This window comes from Cebus imitator, unplaced genomic scaffold (genome assembly GCF_001604975.1).
Source record: "Cebus imitator isolate Cc_AM_T3 unplaced genomic scaffold, Cebus_imitator-1.0 Scaffold6, whole genome shotgun sequence".
Lineage (NCBI taxonomy): Eukaryota > Metazoa > Chordata > Mammalia > Primates > Cebidae > Cebus > Cebus imitator.
Window position 1 is genome coordinate 4,645,172 of NW_016107321.1, and position 16,834 is coordinate 4,662,005.

At 40.6% G+C, this 16,834-nt stretch overlaps 1 protein-coding gene across 4 annotated transcripts in view; it reads right to left on the minus strand.

Moving 5' to 3' along the window:
• SLC22A1 (solute carrier family 22 member 1) overlaps positions 1-16,834 on the minus strand; it is a 36,073-nt gene that overhangs the window by 2,157 nt on the left and 17,082 nt on the right. For 2 of the 4 annotated variants that reach the window (XM_017538059.1, XM_037741774.1), the window contains exons 8-10: positions 13,583-13,691; positions 2,356-2,468; positions 1,194-1,293 (exon numbers count right to left, since the gene is read on the minus strand). In XM_017538059.1, coding sequence (XP_017393548.1) covers positions 1,194-1,293; positions 2,356-2,468; positions 13,583-13,691 — 322 coding nt within the window. The remainder of the gene's footprint in view (positions 1-1,193; positions 1,294-2,355; positions 2,469-13,582; positions 13,692-16,834) is intronic. The other 2 variants (XM_037741771.1, XM_017538064.2) reach the window with 2 other exon arrangements.

Sequence of the window (16,834 nt, forward strand, 5' to 3'; positions counted from 1 at the left end):
AAAAAAAAAAAAAAAAAAAAAAAAAAAAAAAGGCTACCAAGTGCCTGTAAACAAACTAGAATGAAATGTCTTTAAATCAGATAACACAACATTTGGGACCAAAAAGAAGGAAATCATCAGCAACTAGAAAACGTATTTACTGTTAAAATAAGTGTTTCACCCTTACCACTGTGGAGAAATCTAGAATTTCTGCAAGTGAGGTGTACAGAGTGCCTATCTGCATGGGCATTGTTGGCAGGGATTATTAAAACAGATTCCTGAGTTGCATCGCTCACATTCTAAGTCAAAAACCAAGAAGGCCAAGGAATTCAGCATTTTAGCAAGTTCCATTTGTGCTTCTTCTGCACTCAGTTTTGAGGATCACTGGGGAAACAGTATAGTTTGCAAGAAGAATGGAGAAAATCTGAGCTCTGCGGAACACCTACTACATGCCAGGCAATGGATCAGTCACTGCTACCTACTTAATCTTATTGGATCTTCATAGAAACTCTGTAAACTAAATGTTATTGTGACTATTTTGCAGGCATGGAAATTAAATGAACTGTAAGGTTCAATAACATTCCTGAAGTCACAAGGCTGCTGAGTCAGGTGACCTAGGTTCAGATCCAGATCTTCAGGATGGCATAGACTTTCCTCTCTATTCACAAGGACATGGGCATCCTTGCCGTGGAATCCGGAGAACTGAGCCTGTAAAGGATCCGGAGAGAGACCACCTCCTCAAGCTCTGTTCCTTCCTTTCCTTTTTCATTGCTCTAAGACTAGACTATGAAACTCCAGCAAATCTTGCTCTCTGTCACAAGAATTTTGTGAAGAAAGTCACTAAAGAATCTGAGACAACTGCTCAGAGGACAGAGACTAATTTTAAAATGTTCCCCACTCAGAGTGATTAACTCCTGGGTGAGCTAGGGATCTGGGTGCACCACAGCCAACATCACAAACAAATCATTCGCTGCCATGCAGTTGAGAACAGGTAACTATCAACTCATGCTCTTCATTATTTCCTTACATAAAGTCAGTGGCTGTCGTGGGTTTTTTTCCCCCTCATAGCAGTTCTGGGAATAATAAAAAGACACACAAAAGCTCTCCTAAACCTTTAAGATAGAGGAAATGGAGAATGTGGAGTGAAATTAGGCCCCTTTTGGAGGGTGTGTCAGACTCATGGGCCTCAGACTCCTGGGCACCACGGGCTTCACCTCCCAAGGTTCTCGGCGTCCTTCATGGTCTCTGGCAAAGCGACCCCCTTGGTCTCCGGAAGAAGCAGCGTCATTCCTGCAGCAAGCAGGCCCAGCACCGCTTCAAAGGAAACAGATTGCAAACAGAGCCATTAGAGCACAGCCAATGCCATTTACAGAAATCGTCACAGCTAGCCAGAGAGAGGAAGAGACAACACAGACGGGAGAGATACTATTTTTTTTTTTAAAGTGAGGAACATTATAAAAGAAAATCAAAACAATAGGATAGCCGGCGAAATGTCAAAGTAAAGGAAACACCGCCTTCATTTTACTCCTATAGAAGTATAAAGTTCCATAGTAACTGATGTTTAAGTATTAGGGGATTTGTTGACTGGGGTACATATACACATATAATTAGCTGCGGAGCACAGTCTATATTCTATACGTGGGCAGAGTGGACCCCTCCCATCACTCTCTCCCTCCTTTTTTCCCTCACCTTCTACCTCCCTTTCTCCCAGCTTCTTCCTGTCTCCCTTTCCCTATCTCTTCCTCCACCCCTCTTTTTGTATTCACCTGTGCCCAGGCATGGCAAGTTTCTGCAACCAACCAACCATTTTTGCCTTCTATGAAGTGGGTACGCAGGGTCTTGGAAGTTTCCTGGCCTAGGTTTGGAGAGAGAAGTAGGAGTCCCCTCTCCCTTCTAACATCCAACTGTATCAGGAAGAAAGCGGATACAGAACTTTGATTCCCACTCAACTCCTTGTGAGTGTTCTCAGTTGTTAAGCGCTAGATATAGGAGAGAGGTGACAATTCAGCACCTTCAAGACTCTAGCAATTATAAGTTAAATGTGTAAGAATTGGTGATCAGATTTATCAGGAGACTATGTCAAAAGGTCTCTCAGATTTTGTCCTATAGTATGAATGACTGGGGTCCAGAGCCAGAGGATAGAAATCTCTGACCCACCTTCTAGGAATGGCTTCTTATCTTTCCCATGAAGCAAGACAGAATAAGCCAGGAGACACCCCCAGAGCATGCACCATCCTAGCCGTCAGTAAACTCATTGAGAGCTAGCATTCCCTTTACTCAACAGATATGACCAAGCACTCACACTCAGTCACACCCACGCTGAGCCGACTGCCAAGCTGGAAAACAAGGAATAATATATGCTTCACAAAGTCTTACCAAAAAAAATGAGAGGCAAGGCTTGCCAAACTGCCGTCAGTCTGAAGACTATGAAGGGGACGAGTATCCCACCTATGTCACACACAGAGGAACACACCATCACTGCAAGGTTCCTGATAAAATACAGAGGACAAAAAGTAGGATAATTCTGTGATTCACTTTTCCAAATGTTAACTGATGCTAAAACAAACACAATACCAGTACCTGCAGCTTGCTGTGGGTGTCCAGTGCTTAACACCTCAGAAGCAAACTGCAGGGGTCAGGAGGAGCCATAAGGACCAGCCCAGAGGGTATTGAAAGGAGGTAACAGGCTAAAGGGAAAGTGGGTATGAGCCATCCGTTGCCCATGCAATGGAAGAGAGCCTACCTCTTTTTAACTATCCATTCAAATATTTAGCACTTAGGTGTGTAATTCCTGAAGATTTGCTACAAGCCTTACAAAGATAAAAAGAACACATGCTCCCTGCTCTAAATTTCAATTTCACCTCACTCCTCTCCCAGCTCCATGACCTGTGATCACCTGTGAGGAAAGCACAGTGTCTGGGAGTGACTGAATCTAGTAGGATTTGGGCCCATCCAAGCCCTAAGACCCTGGGAGTAGGGGTTGAGCAAGGAGGGAAATCCTGGCTGATCTACACCAGGGACTAACTAACCAAGCCATCTCCTCAATAACCAGCAAGTGACCCTTAGAGGAGACACATGGGGAAGAAAGGAGACCTAATCAGAATGAGGGATCCACCACTGGCATTCGCTGGTGAAGGGTCAATGAATGTGGTTCCTTATGCATGTGACCCAGAGATTTGTTGCACGGGGTAACAGGCCTTAAATAGACCTTCCCAAGAAAAACATGGATTCTAGCTTCTAGCACTAGCACCACGGGGGATCTGCAGTTTTGACGAGGATACTCTGGTGCTGAATGTATAGTTGTTGAGAAGGATAAGACTAATCACTGAAATTCTTAGAGCTCCTTTCCTGTGGCTGCAAGCCTTGGTCTTTGCTAAGACAAGCATTTTCTTGGGAAATGAGATTTAAACTGTGACTAGTTGCTTTTTCCACCCGATGAGTTGCTGGGGATGCTCAGAGCAGGTGTTAAGATATGGGAGGAAAAGAGTCTACACTAGGGACCCCCCACCCCCATGCATGGAAAGATAGGGAAGGGTGGACAGAAGGCATTGAGGAATCAAGGACAAAGAAAGCTAGTGGGGAAACATGTAGAGAAACTGTCTATTTGAAATGACCCTCTTCATCTCTGGTAGTGTTCTTTGCTCTGAAATCTATACTATCTGATATTACTATAGCCTCTCCAGCTTTCTTTTGATTAGTATTAGCATAAAGTATTCTTCTCCATCTTTTCACTTTTAAACTATCTTTCTCCCTTAGTTATTTAAAGTGAGTTTCTTATAGGCAGCATGTTGTTGTTGGGTTTCACTTTTTGTCCAATCTGACAATCTCTGCCTTTTAACTGGAGTCTCTAGATCATTTATATTTCTTGTGATTACTGATACGATTGAGTTTAAATCTATCATCCTGCTATTTGTTTTCTTTTTGTTCTGTTTGTCCTTTGTAACCCTTACTTTCTTTTTCTGCCTTCTCATAAACTATTTTAAATGATTTCACTTTATCTTCTGTGTTGGCTTAATAGCTATAATTATTTTGTTTTTTAATTTTTGATTTAGGTTTACAGTAAACCTAACTCTTTGATCACTGTAACTTCAAGTAATACTGTAACATTCATAGATTATATGTGAACCTTATAAGAGTACACTTGTATATCTTCCCTCCAGCCTTTGCACAACACATTGTGATTATTGCTTTCATTGGAAAACTATAGCCCACAGGCCTATAAAGACAGCATTTTTAGCTTTGGAGTAAAAAATTATTTTTGCATGATTAAAAGGTTTCTTTTTAAAGAAAGAATAATATGGAACAGAGACCACATGTGATCCACAACGCCTAAAACATTGGCTATCCAGCTCTGTACAGGAAAAGTTTGCCAATCCCTGCTTTAAACAGTCCATTGTCTTTTCAAGTAAATAACCAGAAAAAATAAATATTTCCATTTACCTCTGTAGTTATCATTTTCAGTGCTCTTCATTTTTTTGTGTAGATGTAGTTCCCATCTGATACTGTTTTCCTTTTTTCTGAAAGACTTTCAAGGCTAATATTTCCTGTAGTGTAGGTCTGCTGGTGATTAATTCTTTCAGACTTTGTATGTTTGAAAAAGTCTTTATTTTCCATTCTTTTTTGGAATTATTTTTGCTGGGTCAAGAATTTTGGATTGGCAATTTCTTTTTCTTTCTTTCGGCACTTTAAAAATGTTACTCAGCCATCTTCTTGTTTGTATCATTTCCAATTAGAAATTTGCTGTCATTCTTATCTTTGTTCTTGTTTGTGATATCTTTTTTCTCTGATTTCTTTTTAAGATTTTTTTTTTTTTAGACAGGGTCTTGTTCTGTTACCCAGGCTGGAGTGCAGTGGCGTGATCTCGGCTCATCCGCCTCCCCAGCTGAAGCAAACCTCCTACCTCAGCCTCCAGAGTAACTGAGACTACATACACACACCACCATACCCAGCAAATTTTTGTATACTTTGTAGAAACAAGGTTTCACCATATTGCCCAGGCTGGCCTTTTTAAGATTTTTATAATGTGCCTTTCTTGATGTTTTTTGTGGTTAAGATTTATTGAAATTCTTATATCTATGTATTTGAAGCTTTTATCAAATTTGAAGAAGTTTTAAACATTATTTCTCTCTATTAACCCCTTCTACTCACTTCTACAGATTCCAATTACATGCATTGAATTGTCTCACAGCTCACTGATTCTGTCTTTCCTTTTTGGTAATTTCTATTGCTATCTTCAAGTTCACTAATCCTTTCTTCCATAATGTTTAATCTGCTGTTAACTCATGTGGTGTATTTTTCATCTCAGACATTGTATTTTTATCTCTAGAAGTTTAATTTGAGACTTAAGATTTTTTTTCTTATCTCTACTTAACATGCTCAATCTTTTCTCTAGGTGTTAAACACACAGAATATAGGTATCACAACTGTTCTAATGTTCTTGTCTACTAATTCTATCATCTACCCCATTTCTAGGTCAGTTTGAATTTATTTATTTTTCTCCTCAAAATTGGTTCTCTTTTCCTACTTCTTTGTATGTCTGGTAACTTTTGATTGGATGTTAAAAATTGTAAATTTCACTTTGTTCCGTGCTCAATTTTGTATTCCTATAAACAATATCGAGCTTTGTTTTGAAAATATGATTAAATTAGGAATAATAAATCAGGAAACATTCTATCCTTTAGGGTATTATTTTTAAGCTTCTTCAATTGAAATTATTTGCATAATTTCTTACTCTCTACAATGACTAATTACAAAATTCATATATTTATATTTCCTTCCCAATCCCTCCCACCATGACCTATATCCTGATAATGTATTTGGTTATATCATCTCTTAGAAAATTTTAAAACAAATGTAGAGGTGGAAATTTTATTGAATGCCTTTCAGTATCTATGGAGATAATAATATAACTTTTCTTTTTTTACTTATAAACATGATTTATACTGTGAGATTTTCTAATACTGAGCCATCTTTGCACTCCTGGAGTAACTCATCTTTGACATAGCATAGTAATTATTTTAATGTTCTCCACCATTTGATAATATATTGTTTAGAATTTCTAAAACAACATTCATAAATATTTGTCTGTACTGTAGTTTCCTTTTTCTTTGTTGTTCTTTGATACCAACATTATGCTAATTTTATTTTTTTTAACTTCGAAAATGTCCTCCTTTTTCTATGGTTTAGAGCAATTTAAATGTTACTGGAATTTTCTAAATTTTATTAAATGTTTTATAAAATCCCCTTTCAAAATCATTGTGGATTCCTTCTTTATCATTATTTAGGGCCCTCCTTATCTTATTTAGTACCTTTTCCCATAAATTCAACTTTGATTAGATTATGGTTCTTGCTATATATTTCCCTAGTATGCTTTTGTGCATTCTTTCCTTCTTAGCTTTTCTGAGGAACAGTTATGCTTCATACATGTAGCATATTGTTGGATTTTGCTTTGTAATCAAGTAAGGTAGTCATCTTTTTTTTTTTCCAATAAAGGATTTAAGCCTCTTTTCATTTATTTAAATGTCAGAATGTTTGGTCTTAATTCTATCATGTCAATTCTATCATGTCAATGCTATCATCTATTCATATTCTACCTTCTGTTCACACCACAGCTTTTTATTGCTTCTGGTGTCTTTCATTTTCAGTATACGTTGGTTATGTGTATTTTTTCCTGATAATTTGGAAGGGCTGTAATTTATTCAAATGATTACCTGTATAACCTTATATAATATAATTAATACCATTCCTTTAGACCGTATTGATTAACTTTCCATTATGAACAATCACAAAATTAGTATAGTTCTACTTCCTCCTCAAACCATCCCTCCATGACCTGATTTCATTGATTATATCATTACTTCTAGTGTTTTCCTTTATATCTTAAAATATACCTAAGATATTACTTATCAGTTTTTAAAAATATATTGCTGCTGAACAAATTAAACTTGTCAGTTTTTAACAATACGCTTCCCCCCCAAAAAAAAGTGTATTGAAGAAATCAGTGCATTACACCATCTCCAACATTCTCTTTCCTTTTCCTTTTCAATCTTTGTTAGTTATAACATTTCTTTATTGTCATATTTGTGATATTATATTCTGTTTTGTAGCCAAAAATACACTCATTTTAATATCAAATTCAATGATCACTACCAATCATTCTGACACATTACTCCATTTGTCACTATATTTACTGAATTTTTTTTCTAACAGCTTTTTTTGGGAAAGGATCATAGGAACCATATTCTTTGAGGTAATTTTAAATGATTGGCTATTGCTGTTATATAGAAATGAGAGCTTGGTCAAATAAAGTTCATTGGATTCAGGCATGGTAGCTCACACCTGTAATCCCACCACTTTGGGAAGCAGAGGCAGGCTGATCATTTAAGGTCAGAAGTTCAAGACCAGCTTGACCAACACCGTCTCTCCTAAAAATACAAAAATTAGCCAGGTGTAGTGGTGGGCACCTGTAATCCCAGCTACTGGGGAGGCTGAGGCAGGAGAATGGCTTGAACCAGGGAGACAGAGGTTGTAGAGAGCCAAGATCATGCCAGTGCACTCCAGCCTGGGTGACAGAGACTCCATCTCAAAAAATAATAATAAAAATCATTGGTAAAATTACACTTTATTTTCTTGCGATCATTGCAGGCATTGACTGTCTTCATCAAATGATACCAATTTGTTCTCCTTATATAGGTGACAAACTTGCAGCCTGGCTCCTTGATGACTCTTTCTCTATCTTTAAAGTATAGTAATCAAATAAAAATATGTCCTAATATTGTTCACTGGGTCAGTTTTCCCTGTTACATGTGTCCCTTTAATTTATAGATTGAAGCATTCTTTTATTTTCAGATGTATTCCTGAAGTATATTTATTGTGTATGTGTGAGTGGGGGGTGTATATATATCTTTTTTTTTTTACCGAAAGGGCTACAGACTGCATTCATACATACATATATGCATACATAGAACCTTTTTTTTTTTTTTTTTTTTTTGGAGATGGAGTTTCGCTCTTGTTACCCAGGCTGGAGTGCAATGGCGCGATCTCGGCTCACCGCAACCTCCGCCTCCTGGGTTCAGGCAATTCTCCTGCCTCAGCCTCCTGAGTCGCTGGGATTACAGGCACACACCACCATGCCCAGCTAATTTTTTGTATTTTTTTTAGTAGAGACGGGGTTTCACCATGTTGACCAGGATGGTCTCGATCTCTTGACCTCGTGATCCACCCGCCTCGGCCTCCCAAAGTGCTGGGATTACAGGCTTGAGCCATCGCGCCCGGCCTTAACATAGAACCTTTTAAACTCTACTTTTTTTTTTAAAGACAGAATATCCCTCGGGGGCCCGGGCTGGAGTGCAGTGGCCCTATCTTGGCTCATTGAAACATCTGCCTCCTGGGTTCAAGTGATCCTCCTACCTCAGCCTCCTGAGTAGCTGGGACTATAGGCACACGCTACCATGCCCAGCTAATTTTTGTATTTTTAGTAGAGATGGGGTTTCACCATGTTGGCCAGGCTGATCTCAAACTTCTGGCTTCAAATGATCCATCCACCTCAGCCTCCCAAAGTGTTGGGATTACAGGTGCGAGCCACTGTGCCCAGCTTAAACTCTGCTTATTTCTTATTTCTGTTTTACTTTGCAACTCCTTGTCCTGTCTTGCCTTTCCCTTGCTATATTTATTCTTCTTTGCATTGTGTGTAAATTGGTCTTCATTTCTCAAATGCAAAAATTTCTCTTCTTAATTTTTCTTTTTTATTTCTTAAGACAGCTTCAATGTCTTCTACTGTCTTGCCATATAGTCTCTGAAGAACTGTATCTCTGTTTTAAACACTTATTTTTATAGAGATGACTGATTTATCAATATTTTGCATTGAGTAGTGTATTTGGTTAGAACTCTGATCTACTTTGTGACAGTATTTTTCTGGTAAGTATTTTTCATTTGACTTTTGCTTTTTCTGCCCATTTCCCCCTTTTTCTCACGATATGTTTGTGTAGCTCCTGAGTGAGTTACTTTTTGGTTTATTATTCGCCTTTTCATACTGTGATTTCTTCCTCTTTCAGCCATTTCTAGAAGGATTTGTGGGGAAGCAGCCAGGCCATATTCTGGGCTAGTAGAAATCCTTTTTTTTTTTTTTTTTAACCAGAGTTGTATGTGATTAGGTGCTTTTAGCTCACTCATTCCTGATCTACAGGGGCTGACGGTGTGGAACTAATCTCCTCCACCTGCCTCTCAGTAACTGCTGTCTGAAAGTTCCTGCGCATCTTCTTTTACAGCATCTCCCTCCCTGCTTCACCTACAGCCACACAACGTACAGGGCAGGGAGCTTCCACCTCCAGCCCATGCACCCATCATTCTGTTCTTCCAGACAAGAGATCGTGGCTCCCACCCTTCAAGGCACACTGTCTACTTTGGAAAGCTGGTGGCCTTGTCTATGATTTGCTGTCACAGGTGTCCTTTCCTGGAGTCTTCTCAGACCCCCTTAGACCTCACGCACTGGGCAGCCCTTCCTCTTGTGGATTGTCTTTTCATGTTATCTTAGTTTCAAATGCATTTGCATTTTCCCTCACTTTTCTGATAGCTTTTGTGTGATTTCCAAGAGGTGCAAGAAAGAAAACCATTATTTTTTACTATTAATAAAAGATTACTGTTAAAAAGGAAAAAAATGGCAAGCAAGTATAGAGAAGCTAGAAGAAGTAGGGAACTGGGTCCCTTATTTAAAATTAGATGTTTGTGTACTTCATTGAGTCATTCTACAGCATGTAGTGAGTGGGGCTATGGAAGGGTTTTGTGAGGTACAGAGAGTATGACGTAGTTTGTGTTTTCAAGGACCTCATAAGACAGTGAAGAGATAAAAATGGAAAGATCATTTTCAAAGTGAGGCAGTGGGCATTAATGCCAAACCAATCTTCTTACAACACGTGCTACACAAAGATGGGGGGCAGAGCAGTCCAACTCTGAAGCCGTCTGGGACAGAGGCAGGGTCAAAATGGTTTACACAGAGACTGTCTAAACTCGGACTGCTTATAACGTAATAAAGTCACAGAAATTACCCCTTTTCTGCAATTTAAATTTGATTCAATCGATGAGAAATACTGGAACTTGAATGACTGCCTTACCTGTGTGTGTATGTAACAAGTTGAGAGCTTTTTTCTGAACATCTAGCCTCCCTTCCCTAGTGAGTGAGAATGCTTTTCACACAGGCTTTCCGCAAGCGGTCAAGGGCTCCTTGGGGATGGGTTACTTGGCCTTTTTCCCTAGAGAACTACGCACTCAATACCTTGCATGGTTTATATTTTGAGTCAGTCCCCTGTGCCCGGTGGCCATGACAATGGAATTGTTTGGCCTGGCTATTTTAGACTCCGGGCTCAGAACTGCCAAATATAGAAGGCTTTCTCTCTAATTTGCCTTCATCTCCCGTACTCAGTCCAAGTAACTTTTTACAAGTGAGAGTCTCAGACATGGCCTCTTAATAAAGGATTAGTCAGGAAAGAGTGAATCAACACCATCCTGATGTCTTCTGGCTTTACCGAAGGGCTCAGAGCACTGTGCAAGTATAAGATGAGACTGGGGAGCTGGGGTATTTTTTAGAAACTGTTGGTATGATGACATAGATGACCTAAGGAGAAGAAACAATTTATACAGAGGAAAAAGTGTTTAAGGTAACATACAGAATGTCTAACGAATTACAATTTTTAAAAACTTTAAATAAAATGATTTATTTTATAATTAAAATAATCTCCATTTAATACTAAGTCTTCCAAGATACAGAAGGCAATAAGTACAGGCAAAGATACTCAACAGTACTAGCAATTAGAAAAAGTAAAGTTACAATAATACCGTTACCTCCCCCAAAACAACTTTTAGAAAGCTGAAAGCACCTGGCTCGGTGCAATGGCTTATGCCTATAATCCCAGCACTTTGGGAGGCCAAGCTGGGTGGATCATCTGAGGGAGGCCAAGCTGGGTGGATCATCTGAGGTCAGGAGTTCGAGACCAGCCTGGCCAACATGGTGAAACCCCATCTCTACTAAAAATTCAAAAAATTAGCCAGGCACAGTGGTGCATGCCTATAGTTGCAGCTGCTCAGGAGGCTGAGTCAGGAGAATCACTTGAACCTAGGAGGCAGAGGTTGTGGTGAGCCAAGATCACACCACTGCACTCTTGCCTGAGCAACAAGAGTGAAACTCCAACTCAAACAAAAAAAAAAAGAAAAAAGGGCTGACAACACCAAACACTGATGAGAATGAGGATCTACGGGATTCCTCAAACATGGCTGGTGGGAACACAAGATGGCACAGCCACTTCGGAAGGCAGTCTGACAGTTTCTCACAGAGTTAAACACACACTTACCATAGCACCTAACAATCCCATTCCTGAGTTTTTACCCAACATAAATGAAAACATGCATCCACTCAAAGACCTATACCCAAATGTCTACAGCATCTGCATCAGAATCACTCTGAAGCAGTCCAAATGTCCCTCAAGTGGTGAACAGCTAAACAGTGTATGAATCGTGGCACACTGACATTCACATGCTGGAGTACTACGCAGCAGCAACAAGCAAAACACTGATACATGCAACAACTGGGTGTGCAACACCATGCTAAGTGAGAAAGCCAAACACCCTATTATTTCATGCCCTATTATTCATTTACAGCTCATTGTGGAAAAGCTAAACCTGTAGGGTCTGGAGGAGAGAAGAAAAGGGCACTGACTGCAAAGAGATGTGACGAACCTTTTGGGGATGACAGAAATAGTCTCTAATTGTGGCAGTGGCTAAATAACTATATACACATGGCTCTGTGTGTGTGTGTGTGTGTGTGGTCAAACTAATCAAACTGCATGTTAGAAATGGTGAAGTTTACTCTATGTCAATTATATCTCAATAAGCTTGATTTTTAAAAAAAACAAGTTCTTCAGCACCAAAAGAAAAGGCAACAAAAGTAAAGTAAAAGATAAATTAGACTACATCAAAATAAAAAACTTCTGTGCATCAAAGGTCACAATCAACAGAATGAAAAGATAACCTGTGGAATGGGTTAAAATATTTGCAGATCATGTGTCTGACAGAGTTAATCTCCGAATATGTAAAGCGTTCCTACAACTCAACAACAATAAAACCAGTTCAAAAATGGGGAAAGAGCTTGAGTAGACATTTCACCAAACAAAATATACAAATAGCCAACAAGCACATGAAAAGATGATCAACATAATTAAACCTCAGAGAAATTAAAACCACAATGAGATAACACTTCAAACCCATTAGGGTGGCTACTATCAAAAAGACAAACAGAAAATAACAAGTGTTGGCGAGGATGTGGAGGAACTGGAACCCTTGTGAACTGTTGGTGGGAATGTAAAATGATGCAGCCATTATGGAAACAAGTATGGCAGTTCCTCTAAAAACTAAAAATAGAATTACATTATGATCCAGTAATTCCACTTATGGATATTCCACCCCAAAGAACTGAAAGAATCCTTGAAGAGATATTAGCACATCCATGTTCATAGCAGTATTATTCACAATAGCCAAGAAGTGGAGCATCTCAAGTGTCCACTGACAGATGAATGGATAAACAAAATGTGGTATATATATATAATAGAATATTACTCAGCCTTTAAAATGAAGAAAATCTTGACACATGCTACAACATATATGAACCTTGAGGCCATTACACTAAGTGATCCAAGCCAGTCATACAAAGACATGATTCTACTTATATGAGGTACTTAAAGTAACCAAACTCACAGAAACAGAAAGTAGACAGGTGCTTGTCAGGAGCTGGAGGGTGAAGAGGATGGGGAGTTACTGTTTAATGAGTACAGAGTTTCTGTTTTGCAAGATGACGAGTTCTGGAGCTTGGTTGTGTGAAGGTAGTTAACACTACTGAACTGTACACTTAAAAGTGGTTAAGATGGTAAATTTCATATTATGTATATTTTACCACAATTTTGAAAAGTTCCTCAGTTTCCAGAACAGCAATGTGTCGTAATGGGAAAACCACAGGGTTCCAGGTCAGGAAGATGTGGTCCTTACCCTAGCCCTGCTTCTTTCTAGCTGTCTGAGCCCTGGAAGGTCTCTTTCCCTTTCTAAATCACAGCTTCCGCATATATAAAATGGGGATAACCATACCCAAGAACAAATGCAGGTGCTGAATGGAATCTCATGTGTGGAAATACTTGTGTGTCCCCATACAAATGTCAGCTGGTTAAGAAGATGATACCCAGAAGTGTCAATGGAATGGCTGACATTTATACACTGAATTAGTGCCAAGGACAGGGCTACAACGCAGGTTTCCCAGCTCCCTATCCAGTGCTCACTTCTCTACACTAGCCACCTTTCGTTCTTGTACTTGCTGTATGTACAGAACAACCTTGACCCCATCCGTCAGCTCACAAGGTCCCATTTCACATTCTCAGCTATAATAATGGATTGACCGTCTCTTGATGCTCAACCCCATCTCTCTGAATGGGATTTATTAACCATGCCACTCAATGTCCAAACTGAGTAATGCTTGGGGAAATCTTGAGGAAGCATCTTGGAAATGTTGGTCCCCACTGAGCTGGTGGGTTCACAGCCACTTCACTGGCTACCCTGTTTATGCACTCACCTGATGAATGTGGGGTACAGCTCAGCGTTCACCAGGCAGATCATTTGGATTGCAATGGTGATGCCCATTCGGCCAACACACATGATCATGATGTTTAACCAGTGCAGATCTGGAAGGGAAGCACAAAGAGGGTGTGGGTGGTGGATGGGGGTTTTTTCCCCCGAGTTACTGGTGATAGGCCACGGTGGGTCATGCTTGGACTGTTAGAGCTGTTAGCCTGGAAGGTTGTCTTATCTAACGTTTTCATTTTGAGATAAGTAAACTCGGTCTCAAGAGATTTGGGGATTTGATTATGACATATTCAAGAAGACTCCATTGTGTGGGGGAAAGAAGGAGCTTTTTGAATCTCAGCTTGGTTTCCTGAGTTGTAAAATAGGAATAATGACACCCAGCTTATCGTCATGAGACTTAGAGCTGATGTGTGTCAAATGTCCACTGTGACCACAGAATTTTGAAGTTGGCTTTTCATTTATTATATGATAGCATCCACTGCTAGTTCAGTTCCTGCAACACAGAAAGAACTCAATAACATAATCCCCCTAACAGTAGTTCTCAAATTAACAAAACAGATTTCTAATCCTCAATCTAATGTTCATTTCCAATACAGTTTTAATGAAAACGTCTTTCATAATAGTCTCAGAGGCTGAGAATTAGGGAAGTGTGCCCTTGTTTCACTCTGGAAGGCTGCTATGGGGCTCTTGACCACCCGAAGGCCCAGAAAGCCCTCTCCCTATTGAGATTGATCAAAGAATTTGGCTTCATTAGAAAGAACCTCAGCTCCTTAATAACCACCATCATCTGCTCTGCATGGGTTACCTCCAGCACTGAAATGCAAGTGACCCTGTGACACGCAGCTCACTATAAAGGCCTCTGGGGTCACAGACACGTTGTCAGCTTGACTCTTGTCCACAGATACTGGGTATTTATGGAAGTCTTGTTTCATTTCACTCAGCCAGTAGGAGGTTCCAAACGAGAGTGCCCCTCACCCGTCTCATGGGTGAAACACAGTCTCTGGCTCCTGCAGCTCTCAGCCCTGGTGCAGGAGCCAAGCTGAGCCTTCCATTAAGGACCACACCCCATCTAGCTTCTAAAAGATAAAAGGCAAGGAGTTCACTCTGATGCCTCGAGGGAGGTCCTCGTTCACAGGTCTTTAGCCTGGTGATGCTTGACTAGAGGTGCACAGCATCCCTGGCCTCAGAGAACTGACCATGTCTCCACTCTGTACCACCAGGGCCACTCATTACAGCAGCCAGAGCAATCCAGTTATGGAGCAAGAACTCTCTCTGCTTTGCTCATGGTTGAGATCCTAGGACCTAGATATCTGCCAGCCACATAGAAGGCCTGGAGATATTTCCTGCAGGAGAAATGAATGACTGTCCTAAAACGTGATAAGGACTAAGACAGAGGGATGGGGGGAGGGCAGGAGCTGGGGGGAGGGGGCTAGGGAGAGGATGATGCCTGGGCTCTGTCCAGGTGGCAACTGAACAGACTTAGCCCTCAGTCACCCTCCTTCTTGGCACTCAATGCTGTTAACTTTTAAAAGTTTGCCCATCCATCATGTCTTACCCAAGATTCCAGAAACCAAGAGGTGGGGAAGAAAGGGAGTAAAATCTATTTCAGATCCATGCTGCCCCTTTTCCTGAATTCTCTGTTCTTTCTCCACGAAAGGAGGAAAAAGAAAACAGCTTTCTTTCCCCACCCCTTTTTCTTTCCAGCCTGACCTACACAGCCTGGTTCTTGGGCATACAGACTTCACGGGAAGTCTCTACAATACCCTGCACAAAAGCCTGCGAGAATGACTCACTAAACCAACAAGTGCAGAGCACGAGCAATAAAAACTGAGAAAAGAGCAAATCTGCCCTTGTATTTATTTTACAACGTATCCAATGAATGTGAAAGGCAATGTATGTACTCAAATTAAAACTGACTGAAGTTCGTCTGCTTTAGGTTTAAATGTAGCTTGGTTTATCTTTGATTGTAAGAATTATAGGCTAAAGTATACATCCACCGAAATGGCCACACTTCAACAGATGAGCCATATCAAGCTTTGGGAGGATCTGGAATAATCGGAACTCCCATGTGTTCCTGGGAGGAGTATAAAATGGTTTCACTGCTTTGGAAAGCTGTTTGGCAGTGTCTGCTAAAACTAAGCATATGCCTCCCTGGGACCCAGGAAGTGCATTCACAGACCTGTACCCAAGGGAAATAAGAGCATGTGCCCACCCAAAGATATGTGTGCAAGGATGACTTTAGTCCCAATGAGTAGCAAATGTTGGAAACAACGCAAGTGACAATCAACAGCAGAATGGATGCCGAGTGTCATATTCACACAATGGAATGCTACACAATCATTTTTTTTGAAGTGGCAGCTACACCCTCATGTGACAACATGGGTGGATCGCACAGGTGCAGTGATGAATGCCTCATGCCTGTAATCCCAGCACTTTGGGAGGCTGAGGTGGGAGGACTGCTTGAGCCCAGGAGTTTGAGACAAGCTTGGGCAACATAGTAAGACCCCATCTCTACAAAAAATAAAAACATTAAATGGGCATAGTGGCTTATACCTCTAGATCCAGCTACTACTGAGGAGGCTGAGATGGGAGGATCCCTTGAGCCCAAGAGTTCAAGGTTACAGTGAGCTGTGATTGCACTGCTGCACTCCAGCCTGAAACAGAGCAAGATCCTGTCTCAAATCACAAGAACAACAACAAAAATAGTGTATAGTGTATTTGGTATGGTTCCATCTGTATGAAGGTCATCAACAGACACAATCTGTAGTGACCAGGGGCAGAGTAGTGATGACCTTGGCAGGGGCAGCGGGGGTTGTTGTGAAGGAGCATGAGGGAGGCTTTGCAGGAGTTGTAAACGGTCTCTGTCTTTATCTGGATCCTGCTGCCCAGGTGTATACATTTTTTAAAGCTTATGGAGTCATGCACTTATAGTTTATTGATTGTATGTATATTAAACCTCAATTTAATTTTGTTGTTGCTGTTTTTTGGCTTTTGGTTTTTTTGGGAGATAAAATATCTGTTGCCCAGGCTGGAGTGCAATGGCACAATCTCGGCTCACCGCAACCTTCCCCTCCTGGGTTCAAGCCATACTCCTGCCGCAGTCTCCCAAGAAGTTGGGATTACAAGCGCATGCCATCAACCCCGGCTAATTTTTGCATTTTTAGTAGAGGCGGGTTTTCACCATGTTTGCCAGGCTAGTCTCAAACTCCTGCCCTCAGGTGATCCACCTGCCTCGGCCTCT